The sequence below is a fragment of the Paramormyrops kingsleyae genome, chromosome 25, assembly GCF_048594095.1.
Source record: "Paramormyrops kingsleyae isolate MSU_618 chromosome 25, PKINGS_0.4, whole genome shotgun sequence".
Taxonomy (NCBI): domain Eukaryota; kingdom Metazoa; phylum Chordata; class Actinopteri; order Osteoglossiformes; family Mormyridae; genus Paramormyrops; species Paramormyrops kingsleyae.
In genome coordinates this window covers 18971647-18990369 of record NC_132821.1, presented here as the reverse complement: position 1 = coordinate 18990369, position 18723 = coordinate 18971647, and the positions used below count along the sequence as shown (strand labels likewise).

Here is an 18723-nt window from a genome sequence, read left to right as displayed (position 1 = left end):
TTAGCTGGTGTCATGGGCACAGGGGGCAGTGGGGCTGTGACCGTGTACGTTTGTGAGCAAGAAGATGCTCACTGCGCCTGTGAGCACTCCCAGGTAGAATGAACGGAGCCCCATTCTCACACAGCAACGGGCAGGCTCCACACAACCTGTACACACATCAGAAGGCGTAGCCTCCTGACGGCGGTCTCTTGGCCAGAGTCTGACTGCTTGTGGTTCAAAGTCAGCCTGATTAAGAGGTAAAAGGACAAGCGCCTCAGCCTGCAAGTAATTTGCTGTAATGCATGTAATTTGGTCTCTGTGGAGTAGAAGGGGCTGAAATGGTCCCAGGGAACAGATCTTATCACCCTGCGATCTGCCGAGTCACCCCATACAGTCTGCCCCTCTTACAGCTCTCGGTCATGATCCGTGCAGAAGACATGGAAACTAACGCCCCATCCTGGAAACAAATCCAACCATAAGCATCAAGTCATCATCAGATGCACCCTTTCCTCTCATCTGGAACATCTCAGAGCACAGCAGTAGTTAACCTGTACTACTAACAATGATTCATGGCTAATTAATTCTCTGTTGGCCTTTCTGATTGCACACAGCTATTTGTTCCAAAGCCGAGAACCAAAGGATTTCTTTTGGGGGGGGGGTTAGGCTTCTGAATAGTACAATGGTAAGACTACAGCCACCTGTGTGACAATACACAGAAGAAAGGTCAGATAAAGTTGGGGTGAGGACAAAAACGTCCCACTCAAGTGGAATGTCTGATAAGTTTTGTACTCAATGGAAGAGGGCAGAGGTGCCCCTGAGCTGACGTTAATGGGCTAGGGGCCCAGCTGAAATGAGGAGATGTGCTGAAATGGAAAGGACCACATGAGAGCAGGGAAAATAAAGAGCCACCGTAGGGACCCACAGCCCGAGTTGACACGAGTAGATGAGAACATGTCCTACCTTCTCAACACACTTCAATACCTCAAGAAGGCCTACTCTGTGAACCTGGTCTGCTATCTCTCCACCCTTCCAGTGAGTTCCCAGGTTGGTGCTGCACCCCTCTGATGTCCAGATGGAGCCCTAGTAGGACTTCTTTGCACACCACATTTCTGACCAACTTAATTTTCAGTTTTGCCATCAGGAAGCTCATTTCACATCAATGGAAAGTGGCTATAAACTCCATGGCCTCCTGTACCCTCCTCACAGCCCATCTGCTGGACTGCGTGACCTGTCCACCAGTGAAGGTGTCTATCGATGATTCTCCACTAATTAATATAAACGAAACACCCACAGATGTCAGAAACAAGCTCTCACAAGCCCTCAAGTTGGCCAGAGACACCACAAATGAAAAAAGAAACCGAAAGCATGCCAGGAGAGACCTGAACCACTGAGAGAAGGGCTCCCAGAAGTCTACAGAGGGTCAATGCTGTCCCTCAGGGGCTTTAATCCATGATGATGTTTCTCTTTTTTGTGGATATTGTCAGGATTGTAAGGAACACATTCACCAGAGAAAGAAGATAACAAAAATCATATATTTACAGCCTCAAATATCCCCCGTAGGGACAAATATGCACGCAATAGAGATCCAGTCCTAGCATACCTGTGTGCTCTGTGAACACACCCTCACACACCCCATTAGCCTTCCATTCAGGCTGGGTGACGCCACAGAGAAGCATCTTGAACCAGATCACTAATCACAAGGGAGACCCACACATTATGAACATCACAGATCTATACAGCAGTCAGAGGCAATTTGTATCACCACAGAGATCTATTCCTCAGTCAGAGGCAGTCTGTATCATCACAGATTTATACCTCAGTCAGAGGCAGTCTGCATCACCAGACATCCATACAGTAGTCAGTGCCAGTTTGCATCACAATAGAATAATAGAACAATAGAAATCTTAATTACTCAATCAGCCTGCATCACCGCAGAGATCTATTCCTCAATCAGAGGCAGTCTGCATTACCACAGAGAGCTATTCCTCAGTCAGTATGGATCACCACAGAGATCAATACAGTAGTCAATACCAGTCTGCATCACCACAGAGATCTATACAGCAGTCAGTCTACATCACCACAGAGAGCCATACAATAGTCAATGCCAGTCTGAATCACCACAGATATCTACACAGCAATCAGTGCCAATCTGCATCACCAGAGAGATCTATTCCTCAGTCAGAGGCAGTCTGCATCACTACAGAGATATAGATCTATTCCTCAGTCAGAGGAAGTCTGCATCACCACAGAGATCCATACAATAGTCAGTGCCAGTCTGCATCACCATAGAAATCTATATGGTGGTCAGTGGCAGTCTGCATCACCACAGAGATCTACACAGCAGTCAGTGCATCACCACAGAAATCTATACAACAGCTAGTGCCAGTCTACATCACCACTGAGATTTATATGTCAGTCAGTGGAAGTCTGCATCACCAAAGAGATCTATACAGCAATTAATGCCAGTTTGCATCACCACAGACATCTACACGGCAGTCAGGGCCAGTCTGCATCACCACAGAGACCTATATGGCAGTCAGTGGCAGTTTGCATTACCAAATAGATCTATACCTCAGTCAGCCTGCATCACCAGAGATGTTTACAGCAGTCAGTTGCAGTCTGCATCACCACAGAGATCTATACTGCAATCAGTGGCAGTCTGCCTCACCAGAGATCTATATGGCAGAGATTGCTACCACAAACTGTGCTACATTTACAGACTCATCAGCCTACTCCAGGACAAATGTTACACATCCTGAAGACCTCAGTGTCTCACAGCACCCTGCCCACCCCAGCACCCTAGATACCTCACACCCAATGAGGAGAGCCAGGACTGGACAGATCTGTCAGCGCCTGGCACGAACATCATGTCATATTTACCATCTGGCCCCCATGTGCGTAAATGCACGATCTGAGAGTTGTACTGCGAAAGTAAACCATAAATCATGCTCGACCGCAACATATGCCCGGTTTCTCCATGGCACCTGGACCCCCACCACCACCAAACAATCACAGGACCACACGCATTTATTGCATACATAATTTCATCTGCCAAATATTGTTTTTTTTTTTTTTTATTTACTTCCTTCTCCTCAAACATCAGGGAAAAGCCACCACCAGGGAGGCTACTGGCCCTCAACCAGTGACTAAGTCCGAGACCACAGCTCGATCTGTTCTGTCTACATTGCACTGGACATGGAGCCGTCCCCCGCAGACACACGCTCATCAGAAAAGGAGGCAACAGCATAGGACCGCAAAGCTGCCGCAGGGAACCCCCACAGCAACCACCCCCCCTCCCTGGCGGGTCCAGTCCTCGTCCTCGGCCCTCAGCTCTCCCTATCAACTGAGACAGATTCGGGGAGTGGGTTAGGGTTAGAGATAGTTAGTAGAGGCCAGCTCTCAACCGGGGCGCCTCCTTCCTTGCGCATTAGCATCGAGCAGCTGAGACCCCCATGCCCGTGTTGCGAAGCAGGTAATAGTAGGAGATAACAGAGGCCCTCTTCCATAGTCTCTGTGCTGATCACAGCCCATCACTGTTTCAGAGACTATAACCATTTGCAACCCACTTGCAAGACGTAAGAGTGACTGGAGGGCAATGGCCAGCTGACATACAAATACAAACAAGCCCCCCTGCCCCCATCCCACAACTAGATAGAACCACACTAACCTGGCGTCACGAATCCCCGGGGCGACTGTGAGGAGAAGGGCGCGGGGTGCTGCCTGTGCACGCGGTAGTCCTTCTCGCTGCGCGAGCGCGTGCGCTCCGAGGTCCGGTCGGAGAAGTCGGAGCTGGGCCAGGCCCGGCGCAGCACGGTGCTGCGGGTCTTCTTCATGGCGCCGGTCGGCCCCCCGGGTGTCAATGGGGCCCGGGAGGGGCCTGGACGGGAGGGGGGTCACGCTGGGGACATGGCGGAGAGGACCGGAACCCGCACTGTCACCGTGTCGCACAAGCACGCACACACACGCTCGCGATCACACCCGTGGCTCCCGCTGGCCGCCACGGAGAAGGCTCGGGTCCCGCTTCCTGCTCAGCGGCCGATACGCTGCTGCATGCATCCCACAATGCATTAGCCTCACGTCCTCAATCAACGTTATCGCTACCAGACTCACACGTGAGGTGCTAAAGGTGCTGGTGGTGGTGGTGGGGGGGGGCAGCTCTCTAGCTGGGAAAAAGAAGGTTTGGGGGAGGATTTGGGGGGGGGGGGTCAGGGGATCAGGAAAGGACGAAGCAAAAGGTAGCTGGGGGCCCCAGAGAGAGAGCAGCAGAGTCAAAGACCCAAGGACTCCAACAATAGCCTGATGCTACTGACGGTGGGGGGAGCGGGGCTGTGCACCAAGTCGAACGGCAGCTGGAAACACAAAGGGCCAAATCGGGGGTGGGGGGGGCAATCCACAGGCCTGCTCACTGACCTGGAACCGGGTCAGCACAGGTCGCAAGGGGAGAGGGGTGGTTGGGTGGGGGGTGGGGGGGGAGCTCGGCACTATCCTTCTGCAATCAGGGACCCGCCTCCGTCGTCCATACACCAGAAGGGTGAGAAAGGAGGAGATGGAGGGAACAAAAAGGAGGGAAAACAACCCCCCCCCCAAAAAAAAGAAAAGAAAAAAAAAAAAAAACAGGAAGAAATCCTTGTCTCGACGCGTGTTAATCCAAGCCAGGTGCAGACAGCAGTAAACGGCACGTTCCCCACACGGTGATCTCCAGCGACCCGGTCCTCCGCCGCCGCCTCCTCGCCGCTCCGCGCAGAAGGGTGTGTGCGTGAGCGTGGACGGGGCCGCGCGCGACTGCGTGCGTGCGTGAGAAAGACGGAGAGAAAAGCACGGAGCGTCGCCAGGAGACGCAGAGCAGGAAGGAGGCAAAGAACGCAAACAAAAACAGGCGGAATGACAACAAAAGAGTGCCGTTATGGAGATCCTGGAGGACGCTCCTTCCTGCGGAGTCCAGCGTTGCTGAAGACGGGAGCGCTGCCTCTGAGGCTCATGTTGCTTCTCGCTCCCTCGCTCTCTCTCTCGCTCACTCGCTCTTACTCCCCCTCCCTTCCTGGAGGAGGAGGAGCAGCAGCGGCAAGTGACGGCCCTGTGTCTGTCAGGCAGCCAGGCCACCTCCCCCGTTCCTGGCTAGCAGAGCAGCGTTAGCTGCGCGAACACGCCGGGCTCACGTTCTAACACAAAACAACCCCGGGGCCAGGCTCCACCCCTGGGCTGCCTGCCTGACCAATCAGAAGCTGCAGATACATTTACATACAAAACCGTACTTTTAAAAAGCGGTTGTCCTGCCCGCCAACCCCCCCACCCCTACTTAAAGGGTTCTTATTTTCCTTGCCAACACACACAGGCTTTGCTACTCAGACCCCTTCTTCTTTGACCCTCCCCCTTTTCAGCCCCCCCGTCCCCCCAGAATCAGTGTGAGAAACAGCTGCAAGGGGATAACCCCCACCCCAATCTCCACAGCAACGAGAACACCACCGGAGGGGGCGGAGCGGGCCTCTCTGGGATCAGATCTCAAGATTTCCTCACTCCCCTTAACAACCCCCCCCCACCCCCCCTCATGAATTCCCGTGGGAACGTAAGGAGCGGTTATTCTCAATGAGGGTCAGAGCCCGACTCCAACTGAAATGCTAAAAGGAAACAGACCAGCAGACCCAAGCCACTCAGGACAGATGGGAAGAGGCGCCAACAACATGCAACATGAAGCGGAGCATGGGGAGGGGGCCCCAACCAGCCTGACAGACACCACAGATGCCGGCGGTTAACTTCAGGACTAACCAGCTTGTGTGTCGGGTTTCACTTTTTGGGGAAGGAACAACGTGAATACCACAAACACCATCCGACTTCCTGTGTGGAATCTTCATGGAAGTCATCAACTGAAGACATGGCTCTAAATTCATCATGAAGGGTAGAACCAGACCGATCAGGTTCATCATATTCTCCCCCCCACACCCTCCCACACAAACTCATACAGCCCAAAGCCCAGAATCTACTCCCGGAAACTATAAACTCTACCAGGGTGAAATTCAATATTTACGTGTTATATAAAAACCCTCTGGTCCTCTAGGGCACCTGACGTCCGGCAGCCAATACAAAATGTGTTCTAAATTAAAATGAAATTGCAATGCATGCGTGCCCTCAGACCCACCCCTATGGGGCTCCCAAATGAGCTCGTACTCTGCTCTGCACATGATTCTGGTGGATCTACCCACAAACTGTAGGATTCGCAACCAGCAGGATTTCCTTATGGCACATGCCAGGGTTGTACGGAGACGCCACCTGTAATAACACTGACCCTCCCCCCCCCCCAGGGCTGCTGCCTGGAGAGCTCCAGGGGTAATATTACACATTTCTTTGCCCTAGCCACAGCTTACGCATTTCGTTTTTACGTATCAGTTTACTGGAGTCTGGTATCTATGTATTGAGGTAAAGTGCCCCCCCTTCACGAGTACAACAGCAATGGCCCATGTCTCTGAAAAACCCCATCACTCCAATCAGTAGAAAGACAGCCAAATGACAAAGCCTTCCTACCGCAAGGAATTTCTGCAAGCCAAGTGTAATTATGTCCCTCAGAAAGCGGATATGCACCAGACAGCCAGGACGGTGCGGAGCCCCTGATTCCGCTTCCATCCCAGATCCCAGAAACTGCGTGCACTGTATATATGTAAACCACAGCATCCCGCAGCAGACATTTGGGTCACGGCACCATATCGCAAGTCAGAGGACCACTCTCATTACGTGGGATGAGCCAGCCTGCAGGAAGGGGCAAAAGGTGTGTTTGAGGTGATGTGTGTGTGTGCACGCGCACACACACACACACGACGTGCAAATATGTATCCAGTGCCAGGGTTTGCCGATCAATCGCGGCTTCTCAGAAGCTGGCTTGCATGCACATGGGTCAGGTCACAAGCTTGTTTTGGCTGCCTGGCTCCCAGAATGCCAAAGTTCCACAGGTGGGATGGCAATGGGATTTCACACGTCTGTCTCCTTTGGCACTGGGCTCAGCCAACTACACAGTGGCTAGAGGGCTCAGGGGAGGGGGGGTCACCCCTTCCCTGGCCCAGGGCACCTAATGTGGACCAGGTTTCTGTAACCCACACTCACAGCACAGAGCCAAAAGGACAGTGTCGTCAGCAGGCAGCTGATCCAGCAGTTTATATAATGGTGGTGGTGGGGGGGGGGGTATTTAGGAACTGGGATAAGTAGGTCTGATCAGAGCTGGGGGGTATGAGAGTTTAGTCCAAGAGTTCCCATTAAGCCTTGATAAGAATCTTAAAATGGCCACTGTCATCAAAGGAAACCCCATTACTCATCCTAAATGCTCAGTGCACAACACCACCTATATTTGGCCTGTAGATGGTATGACAACAAAGGAAAGTTACAATTTTAGGAAGGAACTTCTGGTTTTGTGCCTTGGACCAAGTTGCTCAACTCAAACTGCCCCAACGTCCACTTTCAGAAATTTTAAAGGATGAGCTGCAGCACACAGGGGAGAGTAACACCATCTCTTTTGAGACAAGCACATTAAAGTAGCACACCGTCATGTCGTTCTTTTCTTCTCTGTCAGTCAGTCACATGCAAAGTGAGTGAACCTCACATGCCAGAAGTTGTGGGAAAACCTCTGTTACATTCAGAACGTTTGCCCCCCACCAAAAACCTCAGGTAAAGAATGGCATAAAACAAGAAAATATAATTTAATTTTCATCGGGTTAATAACTTAAAAGTACCAGAGTTAAAAACAATCCACAGTTCACATCACATTTTTAAACACTTGGTCTGAACTCAGTGGGAATACACCATAACCTTTGACCCCAAACACACATATGGTACACTGGTGGCACCCACTGGTAAATGTGGCACCACCTCACTCTAATAATCAAGAGAAAAATTGATCCGGAGGGACCTGCTGCCCATCATATAGCTGAGTGGCCCAGTGGCACAGGACTGCCACCTACAGACCAACAAATAAAAATGACAAGCACACAAAATGGTACCAAGGAATAGGACAAAAATCCTCTTCAATTACAAACTGAACATATTAATGTCTTACTCAAAGACATGCCAAATATGCTGTTGCATTTAATTTTCTGAAAAATCATAATACCTACAAAAAACCAATCAGACAAACAAAAAGGAGTGTAGAGTCAAACACGAAGTGTAAAAATGAGTGCAGGGGCCGTGGATGTTAACCAGAAATTACACACTCCATCTTTCATAGTTGCTGTGGGTGTACACCCGTACCATAAATCTGATTCCCACACTCACACCAAACAAGTCCGACTGAGGACAGTACTGAGTCTCACACACTCAGCCATGGGAGGTGATCTGAATCCCAATGCTTTCATCACTCCAAAAGCTGCTCTTCAGCACCAGACACACCACGGCCCCTCTGACATCACCCAGCACCACCGTCACAGGCAAGGAACAGAGTCAGTTAGCCAGTTATCTGCCATTTCAGACACCCAGGGTAAAATGAGGCTTCCTGCACAAGATAAGAGCTCCAAACGGAGCCACCACTCCAGCCATACAGATTTAACTCCATTTATTCTTGTCACTTAAGATCGGAATGAGCAATTTTCATACCACAGGGAAGGTGTAAAAACACAGGGCCATGAGAGTAACCATTTCATCAGGTGAGTTTTCATACTACCCAGAATCCTCCAAAAATCATGATTTATCTAGTTATGTAAATATCCAGGACTCTCCCCAACTCTGACCTCTAGTGGCAGCAGGTGGATCTGGAGGGAAGGGGACTGAACGCGCTTGTTCAGTTATGACGTCATCGGCTATTTTTACCTGACACCAAACAGACGTTCAATGCCGAACGCGGCTCACAAAGGGAACCTTTTGACGCCTGTCACCCGTTATGAGTCACTGCTCCTCATCAGTTCCTGCTCTGCTACGTTACCGTGCACAGCACCCCCAAAAAAACCACACACCCCAAGTCAAACAGGCCGATGAGAGGGCAACGGCAACAAAGGGATTCATAACCCACCCACCACCCCCCGCATACTAACTCCACCCCCTGTGTGGCGAGTCGCTGGGAGCCACAACAGAGCATCGGCTCTGTACTGCACGACCACGGATGCCCGGACTTAGGGGGGAGGAGCCAGAGCCCCTCGTGTTCATTCAAACAACTCGACAGCCATTTTATCCCTGCGCCACACATGCACGCGCATGCACACACGCGCATACACACACGCGCATACACACACACAGAACCCAGCCTGTTGCCATGACGACAGCAAGGAGCACACCAGACAGGGGTCTTGCAGATACCGCGTCGCACTGGAAGAATCAAAATAACGCCTGATTTGAATGGGCCCAGCCAGTCTTGGGACGGTTGTCACAACTACAGTTGCTCAGGTCACCCACCCCCAGCTCCCAACATTGGAAAAATGGCTTCAAATGTAGGAGAAGCATTGTCACAGCAGTACTAAAGAACATGACCTCTTTTCATGGGAGTGTGTGTTTGTAACCCAGTAAGACCATGCCGCCATAGATCTCCTAAACTGGGCCAGGCCAAGGGGATGCAGGACGCTGGTGGATTCTGTGCAGCTCCACCATAAACAGACTTGCTCCACCTTTTCACAAAAAAAGTCATTTCAGGCCAGCCACGTCACCTGCCATGTCACCCTGTGTCACTCTCTGCTGTGTGTTTGCCAGCTGAGTGAGTTGGGGTCTAGTTCCCCTTTAAATGAAGAAAACACAGCCCAAGCCAAAGTGAATCCCAGTGTTCCTCAGGTCCCATGCAGTTCAGCCTTCTGCAGCTAGAGGGCAGCAATGGAACAGCTTCTTCAGTCAAAGACCTCTTTTCTCCATAGAGCAAACTAATCAGATGTCAGCCTGAGAGAACAGGACCTGGATATTTACTATAAAAATGACAGACGACAAACCTGTCAAGAAGAAACAAATTTTCAAAACAAGCCCCAATTTCATCACTATGAGTTTAACTATTTGAGGGAAGTTTAGTACCAAAGTTGACCAGCAGAGGCACTAAATTTGGCCATAAAGATGATGGTGAGTACATAAAAATGGTGAAGAACTCGAACCTACAAACTCAAGCATCGCCCTGGCAGAATCTGCTGGGAGGCTCGACCCTTTGTGTGTGCTTACTTCAAAGCTGTTTGGCTTAACCAGGGATACAGCCCATCGCATCCCACCACAGACCAAAGCCCCACATGGTACACATGGCCTGGTGGATATTCTTAACCAAAGCAAGAAAAAGGTCATTCATGACACCACACCTTAAAAGGGAGAGTCTGCTTATTAACTGACAGGTTGTTGCTGTGGAAACAGCAGTTCTGTTGCCCCATTGGCATGGGGACTTAAAACTGTTCAGTTGGCCCCCCAACAAGAAAAACAAGTAGATAATGGGACTACAGTGGATTTCAGTCTCTGCGATGCCAGCAACTTGTCAGCCCCCTTCCCCCTTGTTTACACGGTGTAACAGGAAATTTTTAATGCACTCGAGAAAGACCAGCCAATAAACATGATACAGATAGGAAGACAACTGTGTCAAGATGAATTCAGTTTTTCATTTCAATCCTCATGCAGTAAAATTCCCTATAATAATTTGCTTAGGCTGAGCGAAACATCAAGCCATCTTCAGGTTGTTACTACAGGCCACGGGACAAGCAATAAAGAACATGATGGCTCCATCTCCACCTCCATAGAGGTGACTTGCTACGATGGAATAAAATAGCACCCAAGAAATACAGATAACATAAGCGGTTAAGTTAAGCCACATTTTCTAACAGTCATGGCACAGTTGCCCTCACAGCAGTCATTGGCAGCTATGTGCTTGTTGCTTTTAGGGATCACGGTTGGGACTGACGAAGGTCCCTATTCATCTCACGGTACAGCCGAGCCAGGCAGTCCGCATTCCTGCCTCGTAAAACAAGATAAAACAGAGCTAGCTGGAACAGTACACTCGACCGATTGCGACTTCAGCCATGCTGGCCCGACGAGGAGGCAGTGGGAATAAGGAAACAGGAGCCCAGGAAGAGATTCTGAGGCAGGGGTTGGGATGGTACAGGGCCTGGGTGTTTTTCGGGTAATACCAGGCAGATAGGCACGCAGAGAGCTTCCATGTCAGCCAATACTATCAGATGATTTATATGAACTTTTATATGATATCGAAGTTCTAATGTTTCCTTCCTGATTCACTCTGAATACTTATAAAACGCAACCAGGCTATGCACAGATTTCAAATACCCAGTAAAGCAGAGGAAATACAGAGACAGCCTCTACATGGCAGTATCACAAACCACATTTGAAATGGTGATGACCATGATCCACCAGACCAGGCAGCCCAGCTAAGGAGCTGAGGTGGTGATGTCTGCTGGTCTGGGGTCTCTGACCTCCCCATACAAGTGGCACATACCTCGTAGGTTGCTTGACAACCTGCACAGTTTGACTGCTCTGTAGGACATGCGGATGCCGGTTTTGGGTGCCAGCAGAGATTTTTTACATCCTTATCCAACAGTGATGAAGGGGGAGGCTGTCTGAGCCTGCATGGACAGGGTCTTCACTCACAGTTGAACTGGAACAGGGGGCACAGCAGTCTTTCCTGGTCCCTGATCCTCAGACAATCCTGTTAGGCAGGGTCTTGCCCCCTGACACTGATGTCAAGAGAAACCCAATTCACAGTAAAAGGAAAAAAAAGAGCTCTAACTAAAACGCCCTCGGCAGATAAAAACTTAACATTCAGACTTGAAACAAGAGTTTGATGAGTTCAGAAATTAATCATGCTGACTTTTGGGTAGGCAGGGCTTAGCAGTGAAGGCACTTTGGGTGCACTTAGGGTTGCCGCGTCACAATGTAATCACGATTACATGGCACAAGCGCAATCGCGCAGGGCTTTAGATGATGGGTGAAACATTTGTCATACGGATACACAGTTTGGTAAGCAGTTTAGTAGTTTGCCTAAAATATTAATGAGATACATATCGTGACACCCAAAAGTTAGCGATCTGTATAGATTCGGCATATCCTTATGTTTAATAAACATGCCAGATTTTAAACTGCAAAAAGTACCACCATCATCTTTTTACATGCTCCATATAATTGCCATTACATGGAGACATGATCGCGACAGCCCTAGGTTCACATGTGCTGTATAGTGTTCACATCCAAAGAGGATGCTTCCCTCTGCTCACCAATGATTGACACCATCAAGAGGGACACAGAAGGACTCACAGAATCATCCTGCAGACTCCCTAACCAAAGCTTCAGTACTCCTCTTAACCAGACTAATAAACTGCAGAAAGCTGTCTAATTAAATAAGATCAGGCTACCTGAACAACGCCCACACTTCCAGCCCCTGGGATACAGGTACCAGGACACCCTCTGGTGAAACATAAAAAAAGGCTCTCTAACAAAACAATCAAAGCTTTCCCTCCACTCCGGCCCTTCCTCCACTCGTTTCCTGCCATTGAGTAGAAAGTGGCGGGTGGGGTCTCCTTCCTGACAGGCTGTGCTTCCCCTCTCCTTGCCTCCAGCCTTCCTCTGGGCCTTTGTTTAGATGCTGGCATGGAGGCCACAGACATGGAGAGTCGGCATGAGAGGAGATGCTTCCCAGGTTATGACCACTACCCTTTCCGCTACGAGACAGTCAGGTTAAACTAAAGTCACCCATCTCAGGTCTATCTGAGGGCTGTGTTAAGCTCCCTAGAATCCCTAATCACCACTTTGGTTAAAACCCACCCGTAGCCAACACCAGAACCTCTGCACACACGGCTTTACAGTTTGATCCGGCCAAAGGTGAGAGAGCCGTGCTTCCTGTTAAGCCAGGTTACCTTGGCAACAAAGAGGCAAACATATCTAAGTTAGGGGAGGGATCGGGGGGACTGCTTATTACTGAGGAAGGCAAAGGGATATTATAAGGAATGATGTGGATTGTTTCAGGTTTCTGCTAGATAGTGAGGAATTATTCCCAGTTAACAGGTACAGACACTATGGGTTCTCATAACAGGCCTAATAATTATGGCCTTAAGAATTTAAACAATCCAGAGAATTTTAAAGAGGGGGGAATGTGGCCTTGATCTGAGTGCCAATACCCCCACAAGCCCCCAACTAAACAAAGACCAGCCTGACAACCCTGAGTTACTCTCTCCCAACACAACTTACATTCTTCCATCAGTCAAGTATTTGCCGGCCACCCACATCTCAAAACACCAGCACACGCTTCAGGTACAATGAATGGAACAGGACTAATACTATGACCACTATAAGGGCTTGGCTCTAAGCCTGGGTTTAGGGGGGTTATGAAAACAATAATGAAATCAAAACGCACAAACCCCCAAAAAACAGAGGCAGAGCTAAACACACACACACAGTGTTGTACAATCGGCACCATCTACAGGTGGACTGGAATATCAAAATAACTTGTTTTTTCCCCGCAGAGGACAGTAATACAGCATGAGGGGGAACCCTCTGAGATCTCTCACATCCTTATATTAAAGGCATAAAAAATTCCTCCCCTGATGTCAGCAGAATGTATATATGCAAAATTAAAAGGAAAAACAGTAATCTAACAGCCTGATTCCATGGTCGAGTAGTTGAGTCACTTTATTAAAGGAGTGCAGCACCAAACACACAGTCTGAGTTATGTGATCAACACTCAAATGCAGCATGCAGAGTTTGTACACTGTAGTAACACATTAACCAAATCACTTGCCCAGCACATGGGCAGGGTGGGTCCAAGCATTTCTGACATCCAGGTTAACGTGAAAGAAGCCCTATGAGAGTGCATGCACACTCCCCCTATCTGCTGGTTAAACATTATAGGCCTTATCAGTCCACCATTCAGAGCCTCAACACTCCGGAACTCCCAATGCAATGATATCCGCACAGACTGGACATCTGTGTAGGCAGACACAGTCTCTACACAATGGACAGAACTTTGTGATAAGAGGGTTAGAGAAGTTTGGTGTTTTTTTTAAGAGGAGAGCCGACTGCTCGACACTGCAGCCCTTGAGGTCTGACTACTCCATGTTTACTCATCCCTGAGTAAGCAGACAGCTGACAGATCGCCAGAAAAGCCCCCTGGGGTGTTTTTACCCCCTCCCCAGCACACCCTCTAATTCCACAGAGCTCACCTCCAATCGAACACCACCATCCAGCCTTTCTGGCTGCAATTCTGAGGAATTCCAATTCCTGCTTCACTTGTTCAGAACAAGAGGCACAGAGAGCATCACCACTGAACCCCGGTGGGGGGGGGGGGGGAATGGGGCATCTAAACACTGTTCAAGGATACAGGAAGCTGCTCAAGAGAGCTATGCTTATCATATGTGAAGCATTATGAGATCTTGCAGCAGGGATGGCTATAGACTGACCAAAAACCTAAAGCAGTCCAGACAAAGTTACCACAGTTTTAGGGCTGTGCAGCCCTTGAATGAGAAGGTACGCAGACACGCGGACACTGGCCTGGACCTGCTCAGCAGAGCTACGGGAGAGCAGGCAAGCATTTCCAAGGAGACTGTGCCTCCAGCCTGCCATCAAACTCCTCACTGGTGTGTCAAGTCTACACAGGACCGTGTCCGAAAAGAAGGGGGCAAAGTGGGTCTCAGTGACCTATAGCCGCGCAAACTGCAAGTTGTTGAGTTACATCAAAAAGTTACCTAACCCAGTGTCTTCGACTAACAAATCTAGCTGTAAACACAGAATTAACTCTTTTGGGTAAAGGTAATCTAAGCGACTATTGCAGCAATTATTATTCCCACCAGTGGAGTGAGTGGGGGCAAGGACACTGGGATCAAACAGCCGAAAAAGCAGAGACTCTGATGTGTGTAAGAACAAATCACAAACTAATATTCATAAAACTGCAGAATGAGAAGAGTCAGCCCTGGAAGGATTCACTCAAATTATAACCCAAGACCACAAGAATTAAGGCAAATGAAAGGGAAGGCGCAAAATGTCATCAAAACACTCACTGCATTGGTGGTCTGATCTGAGTGAAAATACTAATACTTGATTTTGGATAATATTGCTCTAAGTTGGACATCCTTGCTACAATACAAGCTTTCTCCCATGATTTCAGTAGTTAGTAGGACCTCTGGATAAAGAAGAACCTGTTGTAATTGTATACTGATCCTTCCGCGGACATGTTTATCCAAAGCGATATGCAAGCAGGCATTTAAGCCATGAAGCATACAGCTGTCAAGGAGCCAATTTTAAGTGCTACTGATGATATGCTAAAGATGTCCCTAAATCACTGTTGTTTGCCTTATACCATTTCACCCTTAACACCAAGCAGGCTAACCAGCAGAGGAGCAGGGCAGGCAGAACCTGAAGAAATGCTTGCATCAGTACCGGGCCAGCTTCAAGGTATTCACCTGAAGATTACAACCACCTCTCAGAAACCTCCAGTCACAAGGAGAAGCTCATGAGAGGAAAAAAACACTCAGGGATGGTGTAAAAGCACCGATCATAAAAAGCTAAGTGACCAAATCAAATAAAGGAGGACAGGCAGATTAGGTGATCAACATTGTGCCACCAATAAGCTCACAAATTCGCAGCTGGGATATGACATGGTAAAATAAACAATAGGATGACCATAGGGAGCGCTCAGACCTCTGGAAATCCCATCACAGCTCTAATGCAAGAACAAAGTCAAGGTGCAACAGTGATAGGTTCAGCAACCAAGGTCCTGCACAGCTCTCATCAAGTGGGTTTACAGCCCCCAGCAGAGCGGCATGTTCACTTACCCAGGCACTTGATCTCGAAACCCCGAGGCGGCTTGAGGGATCTCCGCATCCAGCCCTCCCTCAGCACCTCCAGGTGGTCTTCCTTGCCCTGGATGAGCAGCACATGCTCGTCGATCCAGCCCAGGAAGAAGGTCTCTGAAATAGCGTCCGTCACTTTCTTATTCCAGAAGTGCTGCATGTTCTCCGCTTTGAAGTCCGCGAAAATCTCGTAGCCCGTGTGGTGGTGCTGCAGCTGTTCGGTGACGGTGGGGGACTCCTCATCGTCGCCTACCCGACACAGCACTATGGCCAAGGAGTGGGGGGCAATCTGCAGAAACTCATCCATCTCTTAGCGCATCACTCGCCGCGTCCGCCGCGACCCGTCTCACATTCCCGGCTCGATCGCATGGTCCCGACGGCCCGGCGGGCAATTAAAACCGACAGTGATCATTTGGTGTCCGTCCACCGGATCCTATCTGCATAATAAATCAGATGCGTTACCGAATTAGAAAGAAATAAACTGAAGAAAGCTCAGTCTATAGCTGACACAGAGACATGTCTTCAGACGCGGCTGAACGCAAAGGCATAATCCAGCAAAGCCGGGCAGGGACAGCTGTCCAGAAATCACTTGGGCTTGCGGGCGACCGCCGCTCCGCACCTACCCGTCAGGATCCTGTGGTTCTGATCCACTTTACGGTGTCGTCTTCAGGTGCTGGAAGCTCCTCCGGTGAAGTGTATCGATTTACATTGAGAAGAGTCCTGGTTTGGTTCCGTCGGTCTGCAATGACTTCATCGATCCGTTCGCAAGCCGCGGCTGAGCATACCTCTTTCCCGAAACGGAGGTGTTCCCCACGAATGCGGCTCTCACAGCCGCCCGTTTAGGTGCCCAGCGGGGTCGGCGGTCACCGCAGGTAGCAGCACGAGTCTGAGGAGAGACTGCCGGCGAGAGAGACGCGCTGCCTGCTTCCCAGCGGCCGTGTTACGCGAAGGAGACACGGAGCCGCCAGATGTTTCTCACGACTCCACCTACAGGAGGAGGCCGCCGGAAAACATGGCGAGCGCGAGCCGCCTGTATACCGGCAGGTGAGCCGGCGCGGGGACTCGCGAGGAGCCCCGAGTTGTTACGGACGTCGGGTGGAGCACGTCTCCAACACCCCCGGACCCGGCTTAAAGGAGGAGGGATACATGTCAGCCACTAAAACGTCTGCGGCTTCTGTCATTTCTAGCAAAATAAACATTTACTTTTCTAAGAGGATTAAATATTGAAAATAGACCCTTTCACGTCCATGTCTTCGGTTACATCAGTATTATTGCTGTATAATGTCAGTTATTTCTCCTGTGTCAAATTAAAACGTTGACAGACATCGACCGAGTAAATTATTCCAGAACTAAACCTGCTGCAACCGACCCACCGGCCGCGGTTTCCATAAACGTGCGGTCCGTCGTCGCAGTAGATAAACAGTAAGGATCTCAGTAAAACCATTCATTATACACATTTACTGAGGGAATTATCGGCTCTCACTTTATACCTGAACCGCTTTCGAGGAAAAAAGTTTGTAGTGAAGTGAGGGGGGAAGTACACGGGAAACAGAGCGTTTGGGGGCACTAGAACCAGCCCAAAAACCCCAACCGAGTTCAGACATGCAGGGACCCGGAGCCGCAAATAAAAAAAAGCCAAACCGGACCGACCCTTCGCGAGGAACTATTTACTAGGCCGGATGCGCGCAAGCGCGCCACCAACCGTTTCGCGCGCGGGGTGGAAGCCCCGTCCCCGGGTTTTCACCAATAAGAGCATTGATTGTTCGTCAAATAAAAATCATACAACTTTTAACAGTGTTTCTCCTTCATTCACATTTATAAATAGATAGGCGCGCATGGTGCGGTTACATATAGCGGTACCAACGGCTGTGAGGTTCAGCCGTGCTGTGCAATGACGCACATGAAAATGTTCCTCTACAGAAACGAAATAAAGCATTTATGGCTTCTTGGAAACCGACTGGACCACCTGCCCATGGCAACAATGCAGCTAGAAGTTATTTGCAGATACCGGGACAGTTCATCACAGGTTTTTTGCTACTGTAGGCTCATTTCATATTGCACTGTGGCATCTGTCTGACCGGAGGTAGGCATGTAGGCTGCAGACCTGAGGGCTTGATTCAGTCAATCTGCACTGAGATTGTACCTTACAACCAAGGTGTAGCTATGAGATGAACATTGGGGGGGGGGGTTTAAAGTCTCCACCAATTTAAGGGCATCCAAGGGGCAAGCATTGGTTTTTATTATTGGGGTGGGGGTTACAATCCCCCATCCCCTCCATATTTTATGCCCATTTTTGAAAAATATGCATTTATTCTGTAAAACAGCAATGTATGATTTGTGGCACACATTATGACAAGCTGGTCTTTGATAAATTTGTATATATGTATATATTTTTTTTAGTAGGCAAAAGGAATAATGACTTGCCTTGAAAGTCTGAACTTTGACCTTTGGAGGTGGAGCATTCAAGGGTGAAGTGCTGGCCAGTGACCTTCTCCAGCCCACTGGAATTTTAACATAGACCGTACAGGACTGTTAGATAACATTTATGCCCCAGACCTGTTTCCATATCCTACACTCCCTAGCAGCTTACATTAAAGTGTGTGCTCCTGTTTGTTTTGCTGCTGCCTTCTTGTTTTCATCGCTGGCTGTGAGGTCCTCCTCTTTTTGATCAGTGCCAGGCCGCGCCAGTTAAGGCATCTGGAAAAGTAACAAAGGCCTTTTGTTGCCATTTTCAGTGGGATGTCAGTGCTACTTTTACCCTTGACTGCATGAATCACCAGCAAAAATCTACCAGAATCCTCACCACCAAATTCCAGAGTCCAGGCTACCTCACTGTGATCTGTTTGTGTAACGGATATACTTGTGTCTCTGAAAAACGAGGAGAGTCCCACCCATTTGGCTGGTATGAAACCATTCTGCGAAGGGCTGGGTGTGATTTACTCTCTTGGGGTGTCTAACCACCCCCCACCCCCCGGCTTGGATGTTTCTCGAATTCTCACTGGCTCTCTGCCTCGTTTTTAATGAATGATAC

The 18723-nt window shown here is 49.4% G+C and overlaps 1 protein-coding gene across 2 annotated transcripts in view; it reads right to left on the bottom strand.

The window, feature by feature from the left end:
* Positions 1-17331, bottom strand: part of LOC111853604 (storkhead-box protein 2-like) — a 38251-nt gene extending 20920 nt beyond the window's left edge. The window contains exons 1-2 of one of the 2 annotated variants that reach the window (XM_023830690.2): positions 16316-17331; positions 15675-16129 (exon numbers count right to left, since the gene is read on the bottom strand). In XM_023830690.2, coding sequence (XP_023686458.1) covers positions 15675-15999 — 325 coding nt within the window. In that variant the 5' untranslated portion in view covers positions 16000-16129; positions 16316-17331. Of the gene's footprint in view, positions 1-3646; positions 4189-15674; positions 16130-16315 lie in introns of those variants that run through there. The other variant, XM_023830693.2, reaches the window with a different exon arrangement.
* Positions 17332-18723: the final 1392 nt, after the last annotated feature.